This window comes from Daucus carota, chromosome 5 (assembly GCF_001625215.2).
Source record: "Daucus carota subsp. sativus chromosome 5, DH1 v3.0, whole genome shotgun sequence".
Lineage (NCBI taxonomy): Eukaryota > Viridiplantae > Streptophyta > Magnoliopsida > Apiales > Apiaceae > Daucus > Daucus carota.
This window is the reverse complement of record NC_030385.2, coordinates 43,220,562-43,248,142: the sequence shown is the minus strand read 5'-3', so window position 1 is coordinate 43,248,142 and position 27,581 is coordinate 43,220,562. Positions and strand designations below refer to the sequence as shown.

The 27,581-nt window shown below is 33.6% G+C and overlaps 5 protein-coding genes across 5 annotated transcripts; 2 read left to right on the top strand and 3 right to left on the bottom strand.

Annotated features, from left to right (window-relative positions):
- Window positions 1-835: 835 nt before the first annotated feature.
- LOC108220863 (cyclin-D4-2) lies at window positions 836-3,356 on the top strand. The gene is made up of 6 exons (XM_017394743.2): window positions 836-1,437; window positions 1,675-1,761; window positions 1,848-1,946; window positions 2,033-2,234; window positions 2,337-2,461; window positions 2,767-3,356. Exons 1-6 carry the CDS (start codon window positions 1,123-1,125, stop codon window positions 3,028-3,030), a joined length of 1,092 nt encoding a protein of 363 aa, XP_017250232.1. The 5' UTR covers window positions 836-1,122; the 3' UTR covers window positions 3,031-3,356.
- A 3,876-nt stretch (window positions 3,357-7,232) lies between these two features.
- On the top strand, window positions 7,233-10,121 carry LOC108223674 (transcription factor bHLH143-like). The gene is made up of 5 exons (XM_064094069.1): window positions 7,233-7,390; window positions 7,530-8,167; window positions 8,273-8,310; window positions 8,416-8,428; window positions 8,527-10,121. The coding sequence occupies exons 2-5, from the start codon at window positions 8,045-8,047 to the stop codon at window positions 9,631-9,633; spliced, it is 1,281 nt and encodes a 426-aa protein (XP_063950139.1). The 5' UTR covers window positions 7,233-7,390; window positions 7,530-8,044; the 3' UTR covers window positions 9,634-10,121.
- Window positions 10,122-10,428: 307 nt separating this feature from the next.
- LOC108221024 (putative clathrin assembly protein At4g40080) lies at window positions 10,429-11,740 on the bottom strand. Its single transcript, XM_064093376.1, has one exon. The coding sequence runs from the start codon at window positions 11,665-11,667 to the stop codon at window positions 10,600-10,602; it is 1,068 nt and encodes a 355-aa protein (XP_063949446.1). The 5' UTR covers window positions 11,668-11,740; the 3' UTR covers window positions 10,429-10,599.
- Window positions 11,741-12,923: 1,183 nt separating this feature from the next.
- LOC108220340 (WD repeat-containing protein 55) lies at window positions 12,924-21,929 on the bottom strand. The gene is made up of 15 exons (XM_017394079.2): window positions 21,716-21,929; window positions 21,560-21,592; window positions 21,416-21,480; window positions 21,228-21,315; window positions 21,071-21,143; window positions 20,095-20,201; window positions 19,311-19,353; window positions 18,354-18,410; window positions 17,688-17,764; window positions 17,474-17,522; window positions 17,347-17,393; window positions 17,186-17,259; window positions 17,019-17,074; window positions 16,791-16,917; window positions 12,924-13,141 (listed from the first exon to the last, which is right to left on the bottom strand). The coding sequence occupies exons 1-15, from the start codon at window positions 21,808-21,810 to the stop codon at window positions 13,083-13,085; spliced, it is 1,050 nt and encodes a 349-aa protein (XP_017249568.1). The 5' UTR covers window positions 21,811-21,929; the 3' UTR covers window positions 12,924-13,082.
- A 516-nt stretch (window positions 21,930-22,445) lies between these two features.
- Window positions 22,446-26,152, bottom strand: LOC108222146 (protein DETOXIFICATION 27). The gene is made up of 8 exons (XM_017396055.2): window positions 25,742-26,152; window positions 24,794-25,335; window positions 24,593-24,679; window positions 24,426-24,482; window positions 23,855-24,093; window positions 23,633-23,751; window positions 22,896-22,985; window positions 22,446-22,756 (listed from the first exon to the last, which is right to left on the bottom strand). Exons 1-6 carry the CDS (start codon window positions 26,015-26,017, stop codon window positions 23,729-23,731), a joined length of 1,224 nt encoding a protein of 407 aa, XP_017251544.1. The 5' UTR covers window positions 26,018-26,152; the 3' UTR covers window positions 22,446-22,756; window positions 22,896-22,985; window positions 23,633-23,728.
- Between the last annotated feature and the right edge of the window lie 1,429 nt (window positions 26,153-27,581).

The following is a 27,581-nucleotide window of genomic DNA, read 5'->3' as shown; positions in this document are numbered from 1 at the left end:
TTCACGAATCAGCCAGGGGTGCCTATCCATTACAATCTTTCCCATAACAAACCCAACAATAAGACCACTTCCAAGTCCTGCTAATATGAATAACCAATCAGAAAGCTTGGCTAACAAGTGGGAGCATCCTGTGGAAAATATTTTTTTTTAAAAAAATAAAATTTCAAAACACTCATGAAAAAAAATTAAAATTGTGGGGTGCAAAGTGAAAGCCTGAAATCTGTTAACGTTAACAGTCAATTAACGGAGATTGGTCAAATGGGTGCAAAGCGAAACACTTTTCAAACTTTGGGGTGCATACTGCCAAAAAAAATTGTTTGAGACCAAATCGAAAAAGCGCCTAAACATAAGGGGTGCAAAATGTCAATCACTCTAATTTATATATATATATATAATTTGACTTGTGTATAATTATTTAGACTATAATTTGTACCATTATATTATCACATAATATTTTTCTTTATGTAATGGATTGTAAATTATAATAAATTTATATGTTGAAATTTAAAAATTGAACTTACAAATATACTCTTCTTCATCAATCAATACTATTTATCTTAAATATGTCAAAAATATCCGTGTAATTTTTATAATTTTCCATGTTATTTAAATATTTTAATCAATAATTTTTTCATTTAATGCTCCACCAAAAATAAGAAAATTGAAATTTTGGTTGTCCATTATTTCTAAAATTTGTAGTAACAAAATTAATATAATTAACATATATTATATATTTATTTTAATTAAAGCAAAAAAGTTAATTTTCTTTTATAGAAAAAAGTTTCCTAGCCCCACCTCACTCCTACTCTTATACTCTATTTGTGAAGATGCGTCCATTGGTGAAGAGTCGCCTCTTCTCAAACTCTCCAAATTTGCAAACACAAAACGCGCATTTCTCTTCTATAAACCTCCCCCTTCTCACTTCTCCAACCCTCACTCATTTCTTTGCTCCCCATTATCTCTAAAATCAGCTCATTTAATCATCTCATAAATCAAGAAAACCCCATTTTATATAGCCCTTTATTTGTCATTTCCATACAAGTCTTTATCATACCCAAGTTTTATCATCAAGATTCAAGATTTTGTGGGGAGATAGATAGAGGGTTGTTTGTGTCTAGTGTAATGGCTGCCAGTCTTGATAGTGCTGTGTCAAGCCTATTGTGTGCTGAAGAAAATGAAAGTATTTATTTTGATGATGATGGTGTTGAGGAGGATCAAAGTAGTAATTTTAATGACATGGGTAGTGATAAAAATCGAAACTTTTTGGGTGAAGAGGGGTTTTTGAGTGGTTTGGTGCCTTTGCAAAGTGAGGAGTGTGTGGAGTTGATGTTTGTGAAGGAATGTCAGCATTTGGCTGCTGGTGATTATGCCGAAAGATTGCGAAATGGGGGTTTGGATTTCAAGGCTAGACAGGAAGCTGTTGATTGGATTGGAAAGGTAGCTATATATATGCATACATTTGTGTTTCTTTGATTAATTGAGGAGGATTTCATTTGGGGTTGCAGATTTGATTGTTTTCAAGAGGGGATTTGGTTTATTTTAGTTCTTGATTGAGAATAATGAAATGGGGTTTGGTTGAATTTGGAATGTTAATTGAAGAATGAGGAGCACACACAAACACATTTTTTCCAATTCTTGAAAATTAAGTGATGATTTATCTTGGTTGTTTTACAGGCTCATTCGTATTTCAATTTTGGACCTCTGTGTGCGTATCTATCTGTTAACTACTTGGATCGATTCCTCTCTGCCTATGAGTTGCCAGTAAGCTTGGAAATCACACTCCATAATTTCCTTATTGTGTAATCTATGTATGTGTGGATATATGATATATTCATTGTGTATTATAGACTGGCAAAGAATGGATGATGCAATTGTTGGCCGTAGCTTGTTTATCCCTGGCAGCCAAAATGGAGGAGACTGAGGTGCCGCTATGCTTAAATTTACAGGTTCGTATAAATATTGCTTTGTTATAAGTATTACTGATTGATACTATCATGAATCTAACTTTCTTCTTTGCCTTTAATGCTATCAGTTTGGTGAATCAAAATTTCTATTTGAAGCAAAAACCATACAGAGGATGGAACTTCTTGTTCTGGGTACATTGAAGTGGAGAATGCAATCAATTACCCCATTCTCATTTATTGATTATTTCCTTGCTAAAATGATGGGAGATGACATTGCATCAAGATTGCCAATTTTCAGATCAACACAGCTGATATTAAGCATAATAAAAGGTCAATTTGTAATATTTTATTAGTGATTCATGTGTGTGTGTGTGCAAATAGCACTTGTCTGGCAGGGGGACTGATGTAATCTTTAATGGGACTTAAATTCAGGGATTGACTTCTTGGAATTCAGGCCTTCTGAAATTGCAGCAGCAGTGGCTCTGTCTGTTGCAGGAGAAACTCAAACAGTTGATACTGAGAAAGCATTATATGAACTTCATCACCATTTACAGAAGGTAATAAATTTGTGGTCCAATAACCAAAAGAGGAGAGGGGAGGGTGGGTGGATTAGTCATAACTGAAATGGAATGATGCCTACTTTTCTACTTATTCTTCATCATTTGTGTCTGATTCATCAGTGTTTAGAACATCTTAACCATAGGCAACCCGCGGATTTAAAGGGCAGAGGAGACGTACCCTTGCAAAAGTCTTTTTTGTTTTTTTACTATAGGATTGAGTGGTTAAAATGAGACCTTAGAACTGTGTCTATCATATTGGTTATAATTTCTGATAGCTAATCTTTTATGTCCTTTAATTGCAGGATAAAGTGGTGAAGTGTGTTAAACTGATGAAGAGATTATCAACATTATCATCATCTTTAAGTGCTGTTAGCAGTAATGGTTCGAATGGATTAACCCACTCATCATTGCCACAAAGCCCAATTGGCGTGATAGATGCAGCTTGTATAAGCTATAAAAGTGATGAAACAACAGTTGGAACATGTGCAAACTCTTCTCATTATAGTGAAAACACTAAAAGGAGGAAGCTAAATCAGACACATTGCATTGGAGTTTTAAGAGAGTGATGATTGGTTTCTCTTTTCCTTGATCCAATGGTGAAACAAGAACCAAATGCCAGATAGTAAAAGGGTCGTTTTTAAGAAGTTGGGTCATTGAATGGAGGACATGCCAATGCCAAATGAACTCTGCAAGTTATTCATGCTCTTGGCATGAAAGCTTGCAACATCATCAGCTGTTAAATATTAGTCCTTGTAACAACTAAGATATGACAAGACAGCACAAATGAAGGAGATTAAAAATAATTAAAATTGTAATAAGAAGTGTAAATTTGCTTTTAAAGTACAATCTGTACTTGAGTAAGAGGCTTGATGTATTTGTGTTGAGGACTTGAGGTGATGGAGAAAGGAAATTTTTGTAGTGATATTGTTCACAATTGTAGTGTTTTTGCTCAGGTTGGTCCAATGATATTAAAACATTCGTCTGTTTATAAATAAATATAGAGTGTTTTATTATGTACCTACACAATTATCACAATTTAGGGAACATTGATTACAAGGGTCATTTGCCTATTTCTCCCATCAAGACATTTTGAAGTTCTAAACCAAAACTCATAGTTCTATTCATTTGCAGTTTTATACCTTGGTTTCGATTGCTAATCCAGTGAGTCTTTGTAATTATTAAGACAATATATAACATTAATGATCGCAACATCAATTAATAATAATTTATAAAATATATTGCAGTGAATATAGTAATTAGTATGAATATATCATTATAATGATGTTGATTTAACATTATATATGTTTTTATGGCACATCAATCAACATCAATTCATGATTTTATAGCAAAATATATAGTATTAAAATTTAATATGTTTGACTTCTTTAATTGATCGAAAAAATAAAATATTTTAATTACTTTCAGATAATGCGATATTTTTCAAGTGAGTTTAAATTCAATTTTTATTTAAATATATAAATTTGCATATCTGAAAAGTTGCAATATACTTGTGTACATGTATATTACAACGACTTTGTAATTTGTGATTATTACTATAATATATTGCGTTCCTCTCCCATCTTTATAATTGTCTAAATATTTTCAAACAACTATTCATGGCATTGCTCAAATTCTTATCACTAGGCCATGGTTAAAAGCAAGGTAGGAGATGAGTTAAATTGAATGAACAAAATAGAAGGTGCGAGTTCAGACATGAAGGCCGGAGAACCACGAAAGATTACAGTATCTTTACAAAGATGAATGTCCCTACAAGCTACAATGTATCACTGAACATTGGAAGCTTCTGTGTTAAATAGTGTCACGGACACTGAATGGAAAGCTGAAACTATTAGCTGCTGCAAAAACTTGTGTTGCATGTCTGAATAAATACAAATATGTACATGCATCTACAGGGCCCAATAATAAGTCTGTTTCCCTGCTTCTCATGGAAGATTTAATATGAGGGCCAGAATGTATCAGATGAGCTCAAATTGTCCATTCTTCTTCGACTGAGTAAAAGGCGTAGCATAGGACATATGTATTTAATGCTCATATCCTATCGGCTGAGTTTATGTAGCAAGAGCTTCCAATTTTTGGTTTGCTAGATACCAAACTCGCAAAATTTCCTGTGATAGTCGTACCATTCTTCTCTGAGTCCTGCCATTCTTCTCTGTTATCCTCTGCATTGTGAGTCAGTTGTGAAAGTGATAGAGTTTAGAATGAAATATTATTTTCCACCATTAAATATAAGAAAAGAAGCTATGCTCGACTAGTACTTAAATAATATCCTGAGAGAGTTTACAGAAAATAAGACTACCTTTATAAACTATTCTGCAAATTTTTTAAAGTGCAGAACAAATATTTTTTATCTCGGAACTGTTCTTACATGAACTCGAGTCTATTTACATATATAAAGGAGAGTTCTATTATAGTAATTAGTTAAACATTCCCGCCCTCTGAGGTCGATTTATAACCATAGACTACTCGTAAAGGGAATTATCTGAGCCCAATATCAAGTGAAGCAACCGGTTCTTTGATATGCCATGGCCAAAAACTAACTTGGACTCTCTGGGCCCAAAATAATTTACCACATATGGAAATGGGCTAGGCATTCTCTTCACAAGGATAATTTACAACATTTGGAAATGGGCTAGAATTAAATCAAATTTGAGATTTGACAAGCTAAAATCATTTATACCGGTATTAATACATTGGAACAGTGATATGGACTTGATGCACTAATTTAGAAAATTTATGTCAACAAAAAGTTTTTCCAATTATTAAATATCATGACTCTAATTAAAATATAAACAACTAATCAAAAATGATTATATATCAAATTATTCCATTCAAAACAATTAAACAAAATCTAAAATCGTCAATTCAATTTCTAACCGCTAATTACCAAATACGATCCTCGTATCCATCATATGTAGCCGATTGTCAAGTGGTGGATCCTTTCATGTTGCCGGGGCATTTGCGTTCATAATTACACAAAAGTAAAGGTAAAGTAACATATATAAACTTGGAGTGAAGCTCTTTTGTGCTTTACTTCTCATCTGTACATAGTGGCATGGAGTGTCTGAGTGCTACACTAAAGTTGCAGACCCCATAGAATTGGAGAAGGTATGGACTTGATTGGAGTTGAATTTGTTCCCCCCACTCCAAACAATTAGGCCTATATTTTATGACCAGCAGACAGCAGTATGTATTTTACATGTATCATTTTATATTATAATATTTGTATTAATGTATACACAACAGCATGCGTTATCTTAATATATGTCAGTAGTTAAATAATTGGGTGAGTAGATCTTCTTCTCTGTGTCCAAGATTTCTTTTCAGGTTGTTAGATTTAATTATGGCCGCCCTTGGCAGCATGTTACTGCATTCATGTATCAAATTCGGTGTCGTAAAAACGAGTATTGGATTTAGTCGGTGAAGATATAAAAATATTATTTGAAAATTAATTGAATTGATCAAAGAATAATCAGATAATTAACTGAATGATCGGATTAATCAATTTGATAAGCTACGGAACATGAACTAATCAATGATTAATAATAATAATAATAAGTAATCACCGATTTTTAAATAATGATTAAACTAGTGCATCCCTGGTAAATTCACTCAAGGAAATATTACCATTTTCTTGAGATGCAAGATATGATTATAATTAAGAAAAATGATCAGACAAGGGGAAACATTTTTCAACAAGAACGCAAGAATTTCAAACCTAACAGACGAAAACAAAACAGCACAAGTTTCAGCGAGACACTCAAAATTGTTGGTAGCAAAAATATAGAGAGCAGAGACAATTGAAATTTGACTATCACTGTCAAAGGATAATAGTACAATACCTAATTCCATATTATAATCAAGAGCTAGGGGAAAACAAAGTCTGTATTATGTCACTGTATATTTAAGGTCTAAGTAAAGACATGTATGGTTTCATCATGAACCACGTTTGATCCTTTAGTATTGTATTATCCATTTTTATTACAATAATCACAAGATATAAGTAATGGAGAGTGCTTCGTTTTTATCATATCATATATTCATATAAGATTGCTTTCATTCAGTACTGCATTAGTTCTTTTCTTTAAATCCGAATATCGTATTTGACAATATTCGGAGTCTCGAATGAGCGGATCAAATTTTGACACCGAATTATATGCATGTATCACATTTCATACATTCAGGTGTTCAATGGCTCTTGGTTTGGTATTGTATCTTTGGTGTGGGTTTGTATGATTGATTTTGGGTTGAATGGTCAAGACAGAATATTCAAACACTTGGTGTTAATAAGTGTTAAGCATAGGATACTATTATCTCATGCTTCTTTATAATCCTACTCTTATTTATACTTCATAGAGATGCAAAAGAACGGTCAAAGAAGAATATGGAGTGCAACAAAGGAAGAAAGTAAAGGTGACATAAACAAATTGTTTGGGTTCGTTATGAAAATCTGAATCTCAAATTCATTAACAAGTATTTGAATAAGTAAATTTAGTAATTAGTATTTGATCGATTATTATTTATTTTTAAAATCCGACTTCTAGTATACGACCTACCATATTTTGTCGGCATATAAATTGTGCCACATGTGGTAAAAAAATATGTAAAATTAGGCAAAGAAAGAGGGTGAAAAAAGGGTTGGTCAACAAAACCAGAAGCGGATTCAAAGTGAAGATGATGATGGTTCGAACAAGTGTAGTGGGTCCACCAAACTGGCCCCACTTCTTGTAATAACATCAAGCAAGCCCCAAGTCCAACGCAAGCGTGCACTAACACACGCGTGATTCTACTCTACATCCCCCTATATCTATTTCCCATCTCTCTCTCTGCTCACTCATCTTATCTGCTTTCTTTGCATTCTCTCAAGATTTCAGCAACTTCTTGTCTGAAAATACACTCATTCTCTCTGTAAGTCTTTATTTTTGTTTCATAAGTAATCTTCAATTTCTGAATTTTTGTGATGTTATTATGTTAAGTTGATTTTTAATCAATTTAAGTTATGGGTTTGTTTATATTTTTTTATTAATTGTGAAATATTGATTTACAGGGAATTTAATCTTGATTATATAGATCAGATTAAGGATTAAAGATTAGTATGCGGTGGTTTAGCCTCTCTGTTTATGCTGTCCGAAGATTCATTATCAGTTTGTTCTGCCGTGTGATTCTGTAATTTGTTTCTGAAATCTATTCTTTATATAATTTTGAGATCACCCTTTTCAATTTGTGCCCAGTTCTTGTGATTGATTTATATAAATAAATCTGCATTTTATATTTTATACTATAACCTAATCGATATTCCTCCAATGGGGTCTAATCTCTTCGTTGTCATCCCTTGTTATTGCCGTTGGATCAGTTGAAAATCTTGTTGGATCATAGGTTTACTTCAAACAAATTGTCTTTTAAAAATTTAGGTGTTTTTCCGGATTTGATATCAATCTGCTTTCTTGGGCTTCAATTAGCTCTGGTTCTGTTGAGGGTTATTTTTTTTGGGGATAGTTCTTGTTTGAGAATTTAGTTGGTTTCGAGAAAAGGGGGAATTATAAGGGTTGGGAAAAAGTAGTTATGGTGTGCCAAGCAGCCGGCCAAACAAAATTTCGAGCTTTGAAGCATGAAAATGGAATTGCTGGGGGTGCCACCATAATTGTTAGAGTTATTGCTTGCTTTCAACCTCTACAGGATTGCCAGGTCAGTAGTAATCTGTACTATCTCCTTTTTCTTGCAATCATAGTGAATAATTCTTATTTGTCCAGCAATTGGTGAGTGATATAACTCTCGGCACTGTTCTTTCAGGCTGAATACTTCCGTCAGTTGCTCAAACCTGTAACGTAGTTGGATTTTTCTCAAGCTTGTGTTCAATCTTATTAAGCTGGAGTTTTTAGTTGAATTTTTTACATTGTTATCAAAGAACATCCAATAGTCGTCAATATTCCGAGCATTGTTAATCTGGTACGTTTTGATGTTCAATGCTGTCTAATATGTGGATCCAAATTTTATTTGAGTTTCACTTATTTGGAATTTGTTTCTAATGTATTTCTTTCACAGAGCTTCTTTTCCAATTTTCGTTGTCTGGTGGTTGTTTTGGTTGGATGGAAGAGGGCATCGGAAGCTGGTACGTCCACCAGCAAAACAATGGGCAATCATCCAATTTCAATATTTTGAATGCTCCATACTGTTTGGGCCAGCAGAGTACATCCCCTTCTCATATGAACTCATGCTATAATCTTGTATATAATCTTGTTTCTACGAATGGTAGTATGCCCATTCATGGGTCTTTTGGGTTGCCTCAGGCTGAGATCAGTCAACAATTTGAACCTCGTAATTGGTCATACTGCTTGCCCCGATTTCGTCAGGCCTTCACCCCTGTGTTAAATACTGCTTCTCCTTATAAAAATTGCGGGGACCCTGTGGCTTCAAATGCTCAGAGTACCCCTAAAAGGTTTCTTGTTTTCGATCAGTCAGGAGATCAGACCACATTGATGTTCAGTTCTGGGATCAGCAGTCCTGTTAACAACATGCCTTCTTGGCGCCCAAAAGCTTCTAATACATTTACTCTCTACGAAGAGCTGAAAAGTAAACACAAAGCAGGCAATCCATCTAGGACGTTTTCGTACAACGCTAATGATGAACAAGACTATGAGATTGATGGACAAAGTGAGATGCACGAAAACACTGAAGAACTAGATGCACTACTTTACTCTGATGATGAAGGTGAATATTCCGAGGATGAGGAAGAAGCAAGCACGGGACATTCACCTAGTACTCCTGATAACAAACGAGTATGGTTTGACGAAAGTGCAGAACAAGTTTCTAGTTCAAGCAGGCCAGCAAAAAAACAGAGAGTTTCAGGTGGGGATCATGATGTTCCATCACTCATCGACACAGCAAGTTCCCTGAAAAGTCATAGATGCATCGAGCATGAAGACACTGCAGAATCTAGCTGTGGTAACGTCAACAATGTGATTGGGGAATTAAACCCGGCATCTGCAGACCAACGGTATAAAATGGAAAACATACGCAATACCATAAGCATTCTGGAGAGCATAATTCCTGATGGAAAGGGTAAAAATTCTATTGCGGTCCTTGATGATGCTATTCAGTACTTGCGATCTTTAAAGGACAATGCTAAAGCTTTAGGCCTTAATGGTCAGTAAAACACACTTGCAAATTGTCACCTGCACCACCAGTTGTATCCTTTTATTTGGCACGTGTTTCAAGCTTGTCTCTCTTCCGTGTTCTCGTGAAGTTGGTTGGCACAAGGTTAGCTATAGAAGTTGTATATAATATTTCCGTTGGCAAATTATGAATACATATCTCGAAGATTACGAGTTAAATTCACACCTCGGCATGGGAGTCGGCTTTGTAGACTCGAAAAGGGGCTCATAAGGAGGAGGCCAGTGGGGTGAGTTGGGATCCTAACTCTCAGTTTCTTGTAATTTCCACTTCTCTGATTCAAAAGCTCTTCATCCTGGCAAATGGTTTGCCCACAGCATTCGAGTTTGTACTATAGTTGCGAGGTGAAGTCCATGTGTGAACCATTTGGTATTTTTCTTTCCAATGTATTTTCGTCCATGTTGGATATATCTCCATATTGTTTGCTTTGTAAGTGTTTAATACCATGAATATGAGTATCTTTCTTCTAGCTGGCAAGTTACAGTTGCCCTTTGTTATATTTTCTACCTTAAATAGTTAGAAATAAGAAATTTATTAAAGTTTGATTTTTTTGTCAATCTTGCAGTAACTTAAGGAAAATGCTTCCGGCGCAAAATTGTGGGTACAATGTGTTAAGTTTGATTGGAATATTTTCAGCAAATTTTGTATCCAATGTTGTATACGTAGTCCTCGCAATGAAATTGAGTTGTGTGTATACGTTTATATTAGTGAAATATTGAATATTTCAATAATATTTTTAGGAAAAGATATCTGAAAGAAAAATTGGAAAGAGAAAATATTTGAAGTATTTTTCTTTTTGAAAGAGACATAAAATAGATGGAGAAAATATTAATTAAATGATGCACAAAAACTAACAAATTAAATAATCCGACATTTGACCTAGCAAACCAATACCACAACCTAAAATCCGTGAAGTGCAAGATTGCAATGCCAAACATGCCCCCTAATCACATTGTTGACGTTGTCAGAGCCAAAACACGAGTCGACTCACCTCTCATCCATCCTCCTCCATATGGCAACAATCTCATCACCATCCGACTCGGTGCCACAACCCGTTCATCCAACCGAGTCGACTCACTAATCGCCAAAACACTTTCACGCTCTTTCTTAACACGCAAAAAATTGATCCTTGTTTGACTAATCAACTCCCAAAACGCATCGTTTCTTTTTCTATTCACAAACAAATCCACCAATCTTTCTTTACTCTCCTCCACCTTTTTCAAACAATTTATCAACTCATCCAACTCGCCCGAGTTTAGTCCCTTAACTCGGTCTTCCAACTCAGTGAGCCGCGAATAAATTTTTTGCTGAGTCGATCGGTAGTCCTCGCTGACTAATTTCATCGCCTCGTAAACTAAATTATTTTGTTGAGTACTCGAATCATTCGGTGCTCTACAAATCTCCTCAATTATATCAACCAAAGCCTTAATCTCTTTAATTAAATCCGAACTCAATAATCCCGTCAAATTTTCGAAATCTTTGACATTATTATTCGATGAATTAGTAAAACTTGAACTCGAACTCGACAGGTAAGAACCGAGGACCCTAGAGGTCATTAGGTTGAGTTCCAAGAAACGCGCGTACCAACGTATCCATGTCGAAAACTCCCATGTCTTAACGTTACTTTTATCCGAAAACATCGAAAGATTGAGATAATTTCGGCCCCCCGTAGACGGATAAATCGAAAGCTGGTCCTTGAGGATGAAGGAACCTCGGGTAATAATATTATGAATAATAATGAGAGACTTGAAGACCACGTAAGCGTTCCGAGATTTGTGGGCCCGGTCCATGATTGCATGGATGCATGCAGACGCCGTGGGACGACTAATGTGGCCGAAGGCGAGGACGGCGTCTATCCGATGCTGCGGCGGAGACGTGGAGGTTCTCTTGGTGGCGCGGATGACGGAGAGACGGATGGAAGCTGTCCGACGTTTAGATGATAAGCTTGCTTTGATTATCGAAGCTTTGTCTTTGAAACTGCCGAGGAGCAATCTGAGGTGAAATTTTCGAACCATTGCGAGGTTTTGTGATTCGAAGACTAAGTTGATTTAGAAACTGGTGAAGTGAATTGCTTATGCATCGGAGCTTGTTGTTATATACTTTGTCTCCGTCTCCCCCGCGTGGTTTATGTTGGACAATGACATATATTTAAAAAAATAATAAATTAGTTTTAAAAAATTATTTTTTGAAATTAATATCAAAATATTTATATAAACAGAATATTTTTAAGAATAAATTATAAAATTATATTTTATATATACACATTAAAATTTATGATGAATAACGAAAAACTCGTAAAGAAATAAGAGAAACGAGAAGAAAAAAGGGAGTATATTTATCAAGGTAACAAGATTCTAGACGTGGGGATGTGTACATGTTCGTGTGGTTTAGGAATAATAAAATGTGTTTACGCGGAGTTCTTTTTGTACAGTAATTAATTAAGTAAATAGGAGGAAACGGTCTTAGATGTTGTTTTGGTTCAGCAAACAAAAAGGTAGACGGCATGTTAGAAATAAGAAATGTCAACTACGACCTTGTGTTAAATACGTGTTTCTTCGTATCTCTCGTTGTTTTGTTTTGACATCCAAATTGATATATTAAAGCCGTGTATAAAAATTTTCTTAAATGCAACGAAGCACTGTTCGTATAACCAAAGTCTATTAAGAACATTTTTTAATTAAGGGGAAAAAAATGATCCAGACAAGCTGTAGCACAATAGTAATAAATACGATTTTTTTGATGTGGATGATATAATGGCCGGTTTTCTAGCTCGGAGAATACTATAACAAACACAAATATTTCCAAATTAGATATTCAGACACACCGTTGACTTGAATTAATCATCTTACTCCCCCCCTCGATTTATACAGCATCTTGTTCGAATTTATTAAACTTTGCCTAAGAGAGTTTTGAACTTGAAAATTATGACTCAATCTAAATCAAGTCCGAACTATTTACTTGAACCTGACAATATTCAACTCGTCTAGTTTATAGCCCAACTTATCAAACATGCTGTAGCTGAAGGTTATCGAACATCTAATTGTATATCAAGTTGGTAGCCTTCATATCTCATGTTGTGTCTAGAACTTGTAAATCAGAATTCACTGATGCATGCATACATGCCAGATTTATCCTTCAAAATAAATAATTTTTAATCTGAATTGATGGCAAAATGATGCAATTGATGTCAAATTTGAGGTTCTACTGAGAGCTTGTGTGATTATATTTTAAATGATCAATCTAACTTTAAAACTCATAATAAAATCCTATCTCACAAAATAAGTATTATAAATTATACGAGAAGTAGGACCATAATGCTCAACTTTTAACACAGAAGTTTTGATACAAGTGACACGAGCCGCTTCTCTACAAGCTCCTTAACCCGAAGAGGAGTCAACTTTTAAGGTTGTTGGGAGATTAAGCAGACCAGCTACAAGTCTGCAAAGAAGTTCTCCTGTATCTGCCCAGGATTTGCAGTTCTTTTCGTCCCTGCATAAGATATGTTATTTAGTAAAGTGATGTAATAAGCTATCTACTGACCACAATCGCAATCTAATATGCCTATGGTGTTTCCTGAGACATAAGGTGACAATCAACAATACACCAACCAAACAAAAAAGCAGAAAAGAAGCCTAAGAACTCATCCTGCCACTATGGAACTTGTGACATGCAACAAAATGTAACCACACTTGCTCTTAATAACAATTATAGACTCTGATCTCATGAAAGCTCACCGATTCCCATAGGCATGTTTCTACATTCATTTAATAGAGCTTGCTGAGTCTTCACCAAAAAAAAAAAAAAAAAACCTAGCTGAGCCTAGACATTCATGCACTATCACTCCTCTCTAATCCCAGACATTTCACAGGAGGGTAAAATGTCTTGAAACTTGCACTGAATTATGTTCCTTTGCTAGCTTTGAAATTTAAGCTGAATACTCTGCATATTGAGAACCTAAGTTCGAGCTATTAGGGGTGTGCATGGTGCGGTTTGGTGCGGTTCCGGACATTAACCGTAACCAAACTGTTAAATGCGGTTCGGTTCGGTTAATTATCATTAACCGTAACCACACCAATTAAAACGGTTTTTCGGTTGCGGTTAAACATTAGCCGGTTGCGGTTTTTTTTCAGTTTTTCTATTGTTGTCCATAATAATTTTTTTTTAAGAAAATATAAATTTTTCATAAACATGTACAGTATGTTCGGTTACTCATGTTTCCATATATGAGCATATAGGAAACATTGCATACTTTCATCTAAAAAAACTTAATACACAATTAAAACTTAAACATACATATTTCAACAAGAAATTAGATGATGCCAAATCAATATAATTATCCAAAATTAACTAATCATAAAATTCAAATAAAAAGTCTTCAAAAAGTACATAAATAAAAAGAATAGAATATGTTTCATAATAAAATTTGATTAGCAGATTAACAAAATAAATATTTCTGCTCTGTGGCAAACTACAGTAGTCCTAATCTTTGAGTAAACGCCCCTCCAAATATTTGGGTGCCCTTTTAGTTATTTAAGTGACTCAATAAGTGAGTGTCTTTGGACAGGAAGCCTCGATATAAAATAAGATGTGAAGTGTAAAAATGATTGAGGTGTTTTATTACTATTATTAATATATATATATATATATATATATATATATATATATATAACCAGTATCGAACAGTATGATGAATCTAGATAATATTAAACAATACTTAGATGGAACAGTTAGAATAAGTTTTGACGATAGTCATAATAGAAAATCATTTTTATTAGAAGAAATTTGTTCTAGATCTGAAGTAGCTTCTAAGAAAGATTCTGAACTTCTTAGTAACATAAAACTAAAGGGTATTATAAATGAAGGACAAACTAGTCAAGCCTATTATAATAACTCTGAAGAAGATATTCTTAGTAAAACGAATATTAGTATTAGTAACATAAAACTAAAAGAAAGACAACCTAATAAATCCTACTATAATCACTCTGTAGAAGATGGTCAATTATCTCCCACACCAACAGATTTTGAACCTATTAATCACCAACTACGTGTTATTAATAAAGAAAATAAAATCAATTGGGAATATTTAACGAAGATTTTAATTCAAAAGAAAATAAATTAAAAAGACACCAATTTAGAGAAAATCATAGTCATGATTAAAGAGAAAAAATAGTTAATAAATGGAAATCTTTCTTAACAAAAGAAAAATTAAATATTACCTTTTATCCTTGGTATAAAAGATATTATGGTAAATGTAACGTAATTACTAAAAATCAGTGGATTAAAGAAGATAAATCAAAAGTCTCATCTAGTCATCCCCCAATGGAAACAATAATAATTCCAGTCATGAATATTGAGATAAAAGGATCACCTTTCAAGATATCCGATAATATTAATGATGAAAAGAAAGTTATAGAACAAAATAATTTCACAAATCAATATCTAGCGTCAATAGGTAAACAATTAGATAAAATTGAAGATAAGATTAAAGAGCCAAATATTAAACAATATCTAGATATAAGAACTATTAAAGAAGATTATGAAGAAAAACCTTTAATAAATTTACCTAGCAAAAGAAACAATTTAAGTTTACCTAGTAAAGACAAAGAACTAATTAAAATATTAGATAAATTATTTAAAAAGCTAGACATCCCTAAATCCAGTAAAACAATAAAAGCATTTGGGTATTATGAAAGTTCTGATGATAGTGAAGATTCCACAAATCATGAAATAGAAAATCAATTTAATAAATTAAGCTTTAATAAATCAAAAGATTGGTATACCAAGCCAACCCCTCCTGACTTATTATTTGAAGAAAGAAATCTAGATAATCAATTTTCAGTTTCAGCTAATAAAATGTATGAATGGAATATAGATGGTCTTAGTGAACAAGAGATATTAAATAAACTAAATCATATGTCTATGGTAGCTAGTAGTTATACAACAAAATTTAATCATTTAAACCAAAGTGATATTGTTGAAATATTAACTAATGGTTTCACAGGAACCCTTAGGTCCTGGTGGGAAAAACATCTCACCGAAGAAACTAGGATTAATATTACTAATGCTTATCAATTAGACAATGATGGGCAACCCATATTTGAAGAAACAACTGGTTACCTAGAAGATGGAGTCAATACACTAATTTATACAATAATAAAACACTTCATTGGAACACCTAGTAATATTACTGAAAGAATACATGATCAACTGAGTAATTTAACCTGTCCAACACTAAGTGATTTTAAATGGTACAAAGACGTTTTTATGTCCAGAGTTATGATGAGAGAAGATAGTAATAAACCATACTATAAAGAAAAATTTGTTAATGGTCTTCCAAATTTATTTGCACATAAAATACAAGAAGAATTAAGTAAAAATTCAGAATTCATAAATTATGATGATTTAACGTACGGAGAAATAATAAGTCAAATACAAAAGACAGGAATGAAAATGTGTATTGATCACAAGATCACTAAGCAAGTTGATAAAGATAAAAACAAAGCTAAGTATGAGTTAGGAACTTTCTGTGAACAATATGGTTTACCCCCTATAGCTTCGGTTCGGTTAATTTTGGTGCGGTTTTAGTTTTAAAACCGAAAATAAAACCGCACCATTAATTTCGGTTTTTTTTATTTCGTTTATTTTCGGTTTTATTTTCGGTTTGGTTTTTCTCGGTGTGGTTTTTCGGTTTTTTCAGGGTTTTTTTGCGGTTTCGGTTTTTTCTGCTCACCCCTACGAGCTATCCAGGTCTTTCGCTTGGGAGTTCACAAATAAAAGAGAAAGATTTACGAATTGAGAGTTAAAGCTAAGTCATTTTACTAGTAAATTAGTAATCTAAGAAAACAATATAACCAATAGTATCTTTTCTCCTGAGCATATTAGAGGTATATGCCCAACTGAAGAACATAATTGCTAGAGACTAACTTTGCATACCCTCAAAAGATTATCATGCTAATGTTACACTAATGCCAAATTTTAAGAATAAGATATATCCAAACAACTTCATGAATCTATAATTAATAAAAGATACAGACACCGTTCTACCATTTAGCATGACACCAACGAGTACATGTTCAAGGTTAAACACTAGGAGCATGTCAACAAACTACAAAATTGGTACATAAGTCTGCAGGAATACCTCTTCTAGGCTTTGGAGCAAGAGTATCCACATCCATATCCATCTCATCACTGTCACTGTCATCTGCAGCTGAAGAATTTTTAGCTGTACTTTTAGATCCTTGTAGTATCTCATCCAAATCCCATAGCTACAAAAAAGAAAAGCTTCAAAATTTGAGGGCGATTACACACTCCACATTGTTTCATTCAATATTTTCTATCTCCTATCTAGAAACGGAAAGATAGATACCTTCAAAATATTATCATGTGAGATACTGCCAAGAAATTTCTTTTCATGAGAAAAGGCTAAAAACAAGAAATCATGAGTTAGTATTCCAACATTTTTGCATAGAAAATATCGAAAGAACATCCAAATCTAAGAAGCACAGTAGCCTCCAAAAGAAAAGAAAAGCTTACCAAGTCTTTCAACAGGATACTCCGAGTGTTCTGCAATTGGCTGGATTATTTTGTTGGGTAATATTCCTACAAGGCTACGTATGATAATGGGTTAAACCAATAATATTATCGCACAAATGAAATTAGAGTACCAATCATATTTGAGAATAATGGCAACTCACCTGATAACACCATTTTCTGAGGCAGTTATGACCCTCTCTTCGTCAAGCTAAAGTAAAATATAAATTATAGATCTGATAAAAATAATCAGTGGAAACAGTCTTAGGCATTAACTGAGCAGATACATACCTTTAACAACGCATCCACAGAGTTTGGACAGAGATCAATAAAGCGGTCACTGAATTTCACAAAACAACCCACACCAAATAAGGAATATTAATACTTGACAAAATGGGATAAAGGTCAATATTATTGGGTGCAATAGTTATCTCTCCCACAAAGCGATAATTAAGGACTGCCGATTTCTACTACTTCAAGCATTTTACTAAAGAATAAAAGGTACCTGCAATCCTTGAAAAAACCCCAGGAATACAATAGTAGAGCACCAGTCTGCGTTCCACATATAACTTTTCGACCATTCTGAAGTACAAAAGTATTACTATCATGAGAGATACAGTTTGCATTTAATGTGATCTAAAATAAATGAATATGAAGGTGGCATAGGGACTCTTTCTATTAGCATAAGAAGCTACTTATACCCGAATAAGTACCACATGAGGTACTCATTTGGCATATGAAGAAACAGGCTGGCTAAGGACAATATTACTTTCCCTAAGGTTTATTACCAAATCAAGATATAGCATTATACAGCTACCTGTAAAGGTGAATACACTTCTTTACAGTGAATCCACAGGAAGGCATTTCCCTAAAGAAGGTGGTTTATTAAATGAGGTGCATCTCTAAAACTTTTGTTTCATTATAAAACTATCTTTTCATTGAATCTGACAAAAGGGGTGGAGTCCAAATAAACTTTACAGAATATAAAAGCTTGTTTAATAGATGACTAACCAATCACAGCAAAAAAAATTTGTCTATATGTGTCCGCTAATAGGAAATGAACTTATACAAATGTAGTGCTAGTATGTAACCTTTTCTATTAATGTTAGCCACATCACTACTACTAAATTAAGAGATTAAATTCTAAGCATAAGTACTATATTTTTCGAACCTTCATAATAACAACTGACAGCAGCTCATCTTCTGAAAACTCGGACCGTGTTTGTACCTGATATCAACATACAAGTGGAACCTTTGTCAGGATATAGATATAGTACATGTTATATAGGCTACATTTTGATGTTACTAATTACCCAATTTTAGGTTTATAACCCTGAGAGAGGGTAAATAGTTTTAACCACTGTTGACTTTTGCTTGGTATTATATGGCTACAATAAAAATCACAAAGAAAAAGGAAACAATGTTCACTTATTGATCATGTGTGGAATAAAATACTTGAGAAAAGGGGATAAATGGGGGGAAAAAATAATACCAATTGCATGTAAGGCTAAATATAAATACAACACAATTTTTTATTTACATAGAACATATGGCTAAGGAGCCCACCACCAGCCACTATAAAGTAATTTACTTTCCTCTCTTTTTTCCAGATCTCACAGCCTATATTACTTGGACTAATTGTTCAAGTTCCACGTTCAGCAATTTTTTCTAGATGGTGCAGGTTATTGGCCCAAAACATAGGTGTTGGGGTGTTCATACCATGTATAATAGTACAAGCATGAACCAGGTATAATGTTGATAGTGAGCGGGCTTGCAGCTTAGTTGGTAATTACTCGGTCCACCGAGCAAGGAAGCATGTTTTATCAATAATACCAAATAAACCTACATATACTAAATACATATGTTGCTTTTCGATTACAATAAACAAAATTGCTCATATTAACGTGTACTTTACCTTGATATTAGAATGTGGACAAGACTCTTGGGACAAGAAAAACAAGAAATGTGGTCAAAAAAAATGGGAGGGTACAGATCTAAACTCTTCAAGTTTGGAAAGATGAAAGAGGGTACAGATCTCAATTGTGTTGATAAGTAACAAATTTTTTATATTACCTATAACAAAACAAACACTCTAATAATACGCTACGAAGGGTAGTTCGAAACTTGCCTTGTTACTTCGCAGATTGCAAACAGAAAGAGTTCCATCCCCACTTCACAAAGGAAAATATAGATAACAGTGTCAGTTAATATAGACAGTTTCTATGAACATGTTTTTATATAAGTTAGAAAAGGCATGTTTGTGTGTTTCGCTTTATAACTACCACTTAGACCAGAGAATAAATTTTAATTTGGTCTATAACAACTTCCTCTTAAAAATTAACCGAACAGCCAAATTTGGAAGAGGACATTTCAGTGACTTTTTATAAATTTTTGATATGAAGACCAAAATAATAATATAATCATCAGCATATGTAACTACTAGTAATATTTTGTCAATTTTAACTTATGACTTATGAGCTATAAATTTATATTGAATCATAAAAGGTGAAAATAGATAATTTTAAAGTAAAATAAAAAACTGTACAGCAACATTTTAGATACCTTTAGGGATCAATTAATTTCATTTGAGGTAAGAAAAACGGGTTCACAACAGAGTAAATGAATAATAAGCCTTTACCACAATCATGTAACATCTGTAATGTATTACTACATTTTGTAGTTTTTCTATTTTAGGGTTTATATGGTAATATATGTATATGCTCAAAATGTCCCTAGCACACTTTAAAAGCATCAAATAAACGAACTCAATATACATACAGCTACTATGCAGACCAAACCAGAGGCCATTTGTATATAGACTCTAACACTACTAGAAATTAGAATGCTATTAATTTTACTAAATATTTTTAAAATAGGAAGTCAGCCATAGTTAATAAAACTCTTCCAAATACCTTGCAGCCACCAATTTATGAGAATCAGCCGCAAAAGTCATGTCTGATATGTATTCTTCGTGAACACTAAAGGTATTGCAGCATGAACGTTGTCTCGTATCCCACACCTACGAATGGTAAAAACTGATGTAAACATGCAATTCAACTCTCACCAAATTAGACAGAGATTCTGTCTACCGCACAACATGATGAACCACTAAAGAACAAATACAGGAGAAATTTGTTCACGTCAAGGAAATAATGGCATAAAAATTAAAATAAGCAAATAAGCTGCTAACATGGCAGGTCACTGTAAATAAATATGAGATCGAATCAACAACAAGATGCATCTTCACAGAATATTTTTCCTAGAATCAATATAAATAAATATCTCTGCATAGATGAAGTTGCACACAGACATCACTCATATCAGCTTCAGATATCATATTAAAACTGAACATAACTGAACACAAACAAGATTACCTACAAAAAGGTTGTACATTGGTGCTAGACAAACTGAAAAATAATATACTTTTGCTAATCACAACTTATATATCATCCATAGTGTAATTCAGTTGCATCACAAAAACATAAACCATAGACGTATTAATAAACATTTACCGAGTCACCAAATTTCAGTAATCACTAAACTCTGACATAACTTAGCATGGAATTGTATAAAGTATAGTTATAGACTACCAGAAAAGGGACCCTGAATGGAGAATTACTACTTAATTAACAAACCAGAATTCAAGACGATACTCGCAGAAATATTTGAATTCTATTTCTAATGATATTTCATAGTGCTTTTCATACATAATGGCTACAATCATTTTATATTACTCCCTCTCTCCTTCATGTCGACCAAAATGACAAGTGCATGATGCATATGCAGGTGGACCTCACTTTGAAATATAATAAAATAAAAAATATAATAGGCCCCTCGCGTGGAACCAGACAAAAATTTCTTACAAAGAAGATGAAATGAAAAATGCACCTTCACACAACCATCATCATCACCGGACGCAATAGTAGTCTCTGTTAAATTAACTAACCGGTTTACAGCAGCCCTGAAGCATAACATTATTTCAATTACCATCCATCAAAACATTATAATCCAAACAATCACCAACTTAAGACCAAAAGGAACTCACCCATGTGCATCATCAACACGGGCAACCTGAGTTCCAGTCTCAACATCCGTTGCCAAAAGTGAGAAATCCGGAGAACCAGTAAGAATAGCTAGAAAAACAAAAAATCAAAAACCAACCACACCTAAGTTCAACTCATCAAATAAATAACAATTAATCAAATTAACTACAAAAACTTCAATGCCAAATACCGCCTCCTCCATTAATAAACCGAACAGCTCTACATGATTCTTTATGCGCCGAAACTTCAAAAACCCTATAAGCCATACACTCATTACAACCTAAAATTCACCTAAACAAGAAGATTAAATCAAAACACACACACACGATTATACCTTTGTGGGGTTGAATCAGCAGCATAACGATATCTACAAGCAAAAAGATTGAATCTTTAATTAATAAGTAGACGAAAATCTACGGTTTGATCAACCAAATTAAACATATAGATACAAAGATGTAAGTATAGGTGAGAAAGTGAAGAATGAGCTTACAACTGAAGATCACCAGTGATTAAGCCAACAGAAACCAACTGATTAGAGGGATGAAAGTCAAGGTCAAAAGGGAGCTTCTTCAAATCAATCTCCATTGATAATTCTTAAACCCTAAAAAAGAGGAAAAGAAGTTGATAAACCCTAATTCACAATTGAATTGGGCGTTGGCTATATATGTAGAGTTCTGTAAGAAACGGCGCCAGGGTTTTGTTTCGTGGTATTGGACTCGAAATTATTTATTTATCTATTTTAAGTTTTTTGTCACATTATATATTATTTTTTTGTCACATTATATATGTGTTGTATGTTTGAATTAATTATTTTGTTACCCGGTCAGCTTCGTCATTTGCAAGAATATTCTAAATTATTATTCTTAGACTCTTAGACCCAACGGTATTTTTATTTTTGATTATATGATTTATTTTATAAATTAGCTTACTAATATTTTATATTTTAATTTATACCCTATTAGAATTAATATTTTCATTTCAATAAAAATAACAAATATAATGATCTAACAATTTTTTTTATTAGACCACCCTTTTTCTAATTAGATTACTTCTTGTTTTTTGTTTCTTTGACGATTTTTATATTTATTTTTATAATCAAGCATACACCCACACTCATCTTGTTTTTTATACCAAATGAACTCTTGATATTTCGTAAAGGCGTTTTGACAATATTCAAACTCTCTCCATCTTCCATAACAAAAGAAGAGAGATATAAAGAGTCAGGTTGAATTTTCTGGACAACTTTCATTTAATGGCATGATTGAAATCAAGAGTACGTACAAGGTGGTGTCCCTGTGCCACCTTGACTACTCAATTCATAATGTTCCAAATGCAAAATCCCTTAACCAAGTCCACTTCGCAGAGAAGAGGAGGAAGTGTCCTCATTGGGATGCTATGCATTAACAAGCCACTTGATTGAAATCAACATTATTTGTAAAAAAATTAAAAAAAATTCAATCTAGGACTGCTCATCAGTTGGATTAGTATGAGCTGATGACCACTTCTGGACATGCATTACAGCTTTTTCAGCCTGCAAGTGATTCGACATATGTTAAGAACATAGCCTGAAATAATCAGGGTCCGATTAACTATAAATACCGCGATTAACTGATGTTGTTCAAATTCTCAAAAAAAAAAAAAAAAAAAACTGATGTTGTTCAAATGTTTACCTCCTTTTCCCAGTTGCATTGCAGTGTCATTATAACTAATACAACAGTCTGCATGGCTGTTCCACCAATTATCATCCCTCCCCACATTCCCTGTATTGCAAATTTGCAGATAAGCTCATTGCAGGCAACTAGATATCGTTCTCGATCAGAAGTAATTAACAAATTACCAAAAACAAAAAAACAAGCACAGATGTGACTGCATTACAAGCAATTGGTTCACATCTTTCCAGGGAAAGGCAAAACTGCCTGGCAAGTTAACTGACTATAGTCAGTCATGTTTTGCCGAATTTTTAAGGAATTAGCTTTACTTATATAGATGCTGTTAATATTCACACTGCCTACATCTGTAATTGTCTAGTTGCAAGAAAAGATAACAGTTTACTAAATATTTCATTGCTGAGATGAACACCATTTTCATCGTACAGTCTCAGCTATTGTAGATTAAACTAGATATGTGTAAAATAACCCAGTCAATGCATTTATTTTAAGGCGCGACTCTAGTAATGAAGGGGTTGAAAATATAAAACAGTGCCGATGATCTTTAAATATTTTCCTATTTATAGTCTTTTGAGGGGAATCTACAAGAGTTCATCTGTTGATTAGTAGTATGTTACTGCAATTCTCTTCAGGAAGCCAAGTCCACAGATTTTAGGTACTGTAACTGATGATGTCTGGTAATGGGGCAAGGTCGGCTACGTAAATTATATGACAAATGAGCATAGGAATATACAGCATACCTCAACGCCATAATTAAAAGTCCAGCCGAAAACAATTCCAAGAGGAATGCCAACAAGGTAGTAGCAACCCAAATTAACATATGCAACCTTTGATTGTCACCCTGCTCCTACTGCCACCCCTATCAAAATTAGATGGAAATCATGACTTAACTTTTAATTTAGTTTCAGAAAAAGGAAAATGACATAATGTGCTTATAAATAAAGGGTATCCTGTATATGTACCAGATAATACAGGTTGAATACTGTTCAGAAGAATGGTAATAGCAAGAAGGTATGACAACTTATCAACTGCTTCTAGGACTTGAGAGCTAGTGGTGAATATCAATGCGAATTTGTCATGTAATACCAGCAAAATTATGGAAAATAGGCTGCCGATCATGCTTGATTGGCAGACGGAAACAACTGTGGCAAATTTGGCTGCTTTTCCATTTCCTGCACCCAACTCATTTGCAACCCTTACTCTGCAATCCAAATAAGATTTTTTTTCAACACAAGTTTCTTATTCGACAGAATCTGAATATTCATGGTTTACCGCTTAACTACTCTAATCAATATATGCCAGGTGATTCTTAATTTTAATATTGAAAATAGTTAAAATTTGTGAGATTACAATTAATCAAATGAAGAATTGGGCAGAATATATATAACTATTTGGAGGAAAGTTCTGTATTGACATATTAGCTGCCTCTACAAAGTTGTACTCATGTGGATTCTTGTCCTCTAGAAAATTAAACTCAACTATAAAACATGCTGAAGATTGCAATAACGTGCTAAGATATTCAAAATGTTTTACCCTGTTGCAGCAAAAAAAGCAAACGGAATCATCATTTCCCAGCCATTGACATTCATGCTGTAAAAGTCGAGCCAAACAAAAAATCATTTACAACAGTTTATATGAAATGTAACAATCTGTGTTTTAATTTTGTCAATTGTGTCGTAGTTTGATGGAAAGTTACGTACCAGATAGACAATGCATCCACAGCCACAGTGGCATCCTTAAGATAACCAGTCATCAATATCAGTATTCTGAAGTACCAGTTCTCCAAGCTGCATTAATGTCACTAAATGCGAGTTATATCTGATCTTTAAATTTTGATCCAGATTAGAAATTGTTTAGTACCCTGATAATTGCACTTATCACCAATTATATGATAGACCTACCAGAGCATGACACCAGAAGCCGCAGAAAGTTTAAAGAAGTCCCAGATACCAGAAAAAGCTTCCAGTGACAAACCAGTCCATGTCTGAGGACAGCCACCTCGAATAACATACCAGAGTAACCCGAAAAAAATAAGCCAATTTGCTATACCCAATGCAAGAGCTATTCCAATCACCCCTAACTTAAATTGGTACACAAAAATCCAACTCATGACAGCGTGGATCAGGAAAACAGCAAGTGAAACCCATGCCATCACCCCGACCTTAATCTGGCTCTGCAAGAACCTCTGCATAGGCAAGAGAAATCCAAAGCTAAAATGCATGGGAATAAACCACAAAGCCACTATTCCAGTTTGCTCCGCGATATCATCTGGTTGGCCTAGGAGCTTAAGCAGCGGGGTAGTAAATATATATATCGGCAACAACAAGACACAACAGAAGAAGAGAACAATCCATGATCTTTGTAGGTATATTCCCAACATGTGGTGCTTTTTTGCTCCAAAAGCTTGACCACAGAGAGTCTCTAATGCACTTGCCATTCCTAACTTGAATTGCACAAAACCAACAATTTCTTATTAATACACCTTCAAATATTGTCAGAAAACAACGTTTATACTATGCGATTCATTGATCATGAATTTCTATAAAGCACAACCTACTTCCCTGATATGGTAATGTGCAGATGATATATGAAGTATACTATTCAGAAGCTTATGCCTTTTCTATATTGGCACACACAATTATATATGCTTATAATTTTCAGAGTCTGAGATTAGAAAATCATAGCATTCAAGCTTTTTGCACAACAACTAAATATTATGGTTATTCAAAACATATTTTGCTTGCACAACATGTATGGTCTCCGAGTCTTCAATAAAATAGTAGTCTCCATATATCATTTCCCGACAAAACAGATATGTTATAGCAGCAAAAGCAAATAAGACAACTTACAATGAGTCCAAAATTGAAACCAAGAACAACAGTGTTGCCAATGGAAATGGAAGCAAGCTCAAGGTCACCAAGGTGACCAGCAAAAGCTTGAGTAACAATATTCATGCTGTAGGATGTGACCCTGGTAAAAATAGAAGGACCAGCTATGTGCCATAGCTTCTTGGACTCTTCTTTCCACAGCTCAACACTTGTCCATTTTATGCCAACTTCCCCTACACTTCTTGCTTCTTCTCCTAGCAAGCTCTCTGTCAGATTTTCAGCTTTCCCTTCCTCCATGTTTATTTTCACTCCTCTTTTCTGGTACAAGCAAGAATGAGAGGTGCAGATGTAAATTTGTTTGTGTTAATATAAGTGTAATATGAACAGAGGCCACATAAATTTTTTGGAATAAGGTGGGATCTAAGGAAAATGATTGAGTATACAAAATGACACTTTTATTGATCGTAACTTTGAATAATGACAAGAGACTCGTATATATAATTTAATTAATAATGATGGACCCGACATCTCCATTAATCAGTACAAACTGATATACGATCGATATCACATCAAATTATTACAAATTTTGCACCGATACTTGTAGCATTATTCTTAAAAAAAGGCAAATATTCCCCTACTTCTATCATAAAACATACTTTATTAAAGAATTTTTAAATTCAATAGTTATAATTTAAAAGTGTTTGTCGGAATAACATTAAAGATTGTCAACTTGAAGAAAAGAACCTCATTCGACTATAACAATATCAGTATTATTCTATTATCGATCTTTGTAATTTTGCAGTTATTTAATTTCAGAGACTCTGAGATTTGGCAATATTGTCAGCAAGATATATAATAACAATATTACGCACTTGTTTTTTGACTTTGCATGTATAATGAAATGGTGATGTTGACGGAGGGCTACGATTATCACTTATCAGGAAAAGGGTAGTTAGATCGATGAGAAGATGAGAGTGTCGTTTAAATTAGATTAATTTTTGTATTTTTGTATCTATGCATAAAAAAAATAGTACGGTGCTGTGGTACATCGTCATGTTGCGTCAATTCGATAGGCCGTCTAATGTAGATAATATGACAAGCTGCTGGGACCTTGAAAACGTGATTCAATTCAAAACTTGATACGCCTAATATGTTGTCTGGAACGTACGAGGCAGGAGGTCCTAGGTTTTGCACACATTTTGAATCATTGTGGGTGTTTGGCGCGGGCTCATAGGCTTCTCAATTAAAAGTTAGAAGCACTTATTTGTACCGTTTGTGTAAGAAGTCAAGAAGTATCAAAAAAAGCTACGAATACTAGCTTTTTTCTCACGGCTTCTACTTATTTCCCAAACACTTTTATCACTTATAAGTTTTAACTTGCTTCTAACTTCTACTTCACTTTTTTACTTTAAGCAATAAACACTTATTTTAAACTCACCCAAACGGTCCCATAATTTCCTGTTCCAACCATTTTTTTACACTTTTTTTAGGATGTCATCAAAAATAGTCGACGAGTCCCGTCATTTTATAAAAGTTTTAAAAATATTAAACTATATTAGCATATTTTATAAAATGCATGATAATCGATGCAAAAAAACTGTATACAAATAAGTGGGATAGAAGAAATATTTATTTATAAAATGCATGATAATCAATGCAAAAAAATTGTTTAGAAATAAGTGGGATAGGGTAGTTTTATAAAAAAAATATTATGAATAAAAATTTAATATTTATATATATATATGAAAATGAAAAATAAATTTTAAAAATAATTTACAGAATTATATCTTATAAAAGTCTCAATAATATACGTTATGACCAAAAAAAGAAGTCTTAATATATGTACAAAGCAGTAAAAAAA

Coding starts and splice junctions, on each gene's coding strand:
- LOC108220863 (XM_017394743.2), top strand. CDS start 1,123: ATGGCTGCCAGTCTTGATAGTGCTGTGTCAAGCCTATTGTGTGCTGAA. Junction 1,438..1,674: donor CTGTTGATTGGATTGGAAAG/GTAGCTATATAT, acceptor GTTGTTTTACAG/GCTCATTCGTATTTCAATTT. Junction 1,947..2,032: donor CGCTATGCTTAAATTTACAG/GTTCGTATAAAT, acceptor TAATGCTATCAG/TTTGGTGAATCAAAATTTCT.
- LOC108223674 (XM_064094069.1), top strand. CDS start 8,045: ATGGTGTGCCAAGCAGCCGGCCAAACAAAATTTCGAGCTTTGAAGCAT. Junction 8,168..8,272: donor AACCTCTACAGGATTGCCAG/GTCAGTAGTAAT, acceptor CTGTTCTTTCAG/GCTGAATACTTCCGTCAGTT.
- LOC108221024 (XM_064093376.1), bottom strand. CDS start 11,667: ATGGTTCGAAAATTTCACCTCAGATTGCTCCTCGGCAGTTTCAAAGAC.
- LOC108220340 (XM_017394079.2), bottom strand. CDS start 21,810: ATGGAGATTGATTTGAAGAAGCTCCCTTTTGACCTTGACTTTCATCCC. Junction 20,202..21,070: donor ATGATGATGGTTGTGTGAAG/GTGCATTTTTCA, acceptor TACCATTCGTAG/GTGTGGGATACGAGACAACG. Junction 16,918..17,018: donor CACATGATAATATTTTGAAG/GTATCTATCTTT, acceptor TCTTTTTTGTAG/CTATGGGATTTGGATGAGAT.
- LOC108222146 (XM_017396055.2), bottom strand. CDS start 26,017: ATGGAGGAAGGGAAAGCTGAAAATCTGACAGAGAGCTTGCTAGGAGAA. Junction 24,680..24,793: donor GCTTCTGGTGTCATGCTCTG/GTAGGTCTATCA, acceptor ACATTAATGCAG/CTTGGAGAACTGGTACTTCA. Junction 24,094..24,425: donor GCTTTTTTTGCTGCAACAGG/GTAAAACATTTT, acceptor TTTGGATTGCAG/AGTAAGGGTTGCAAATGAGT.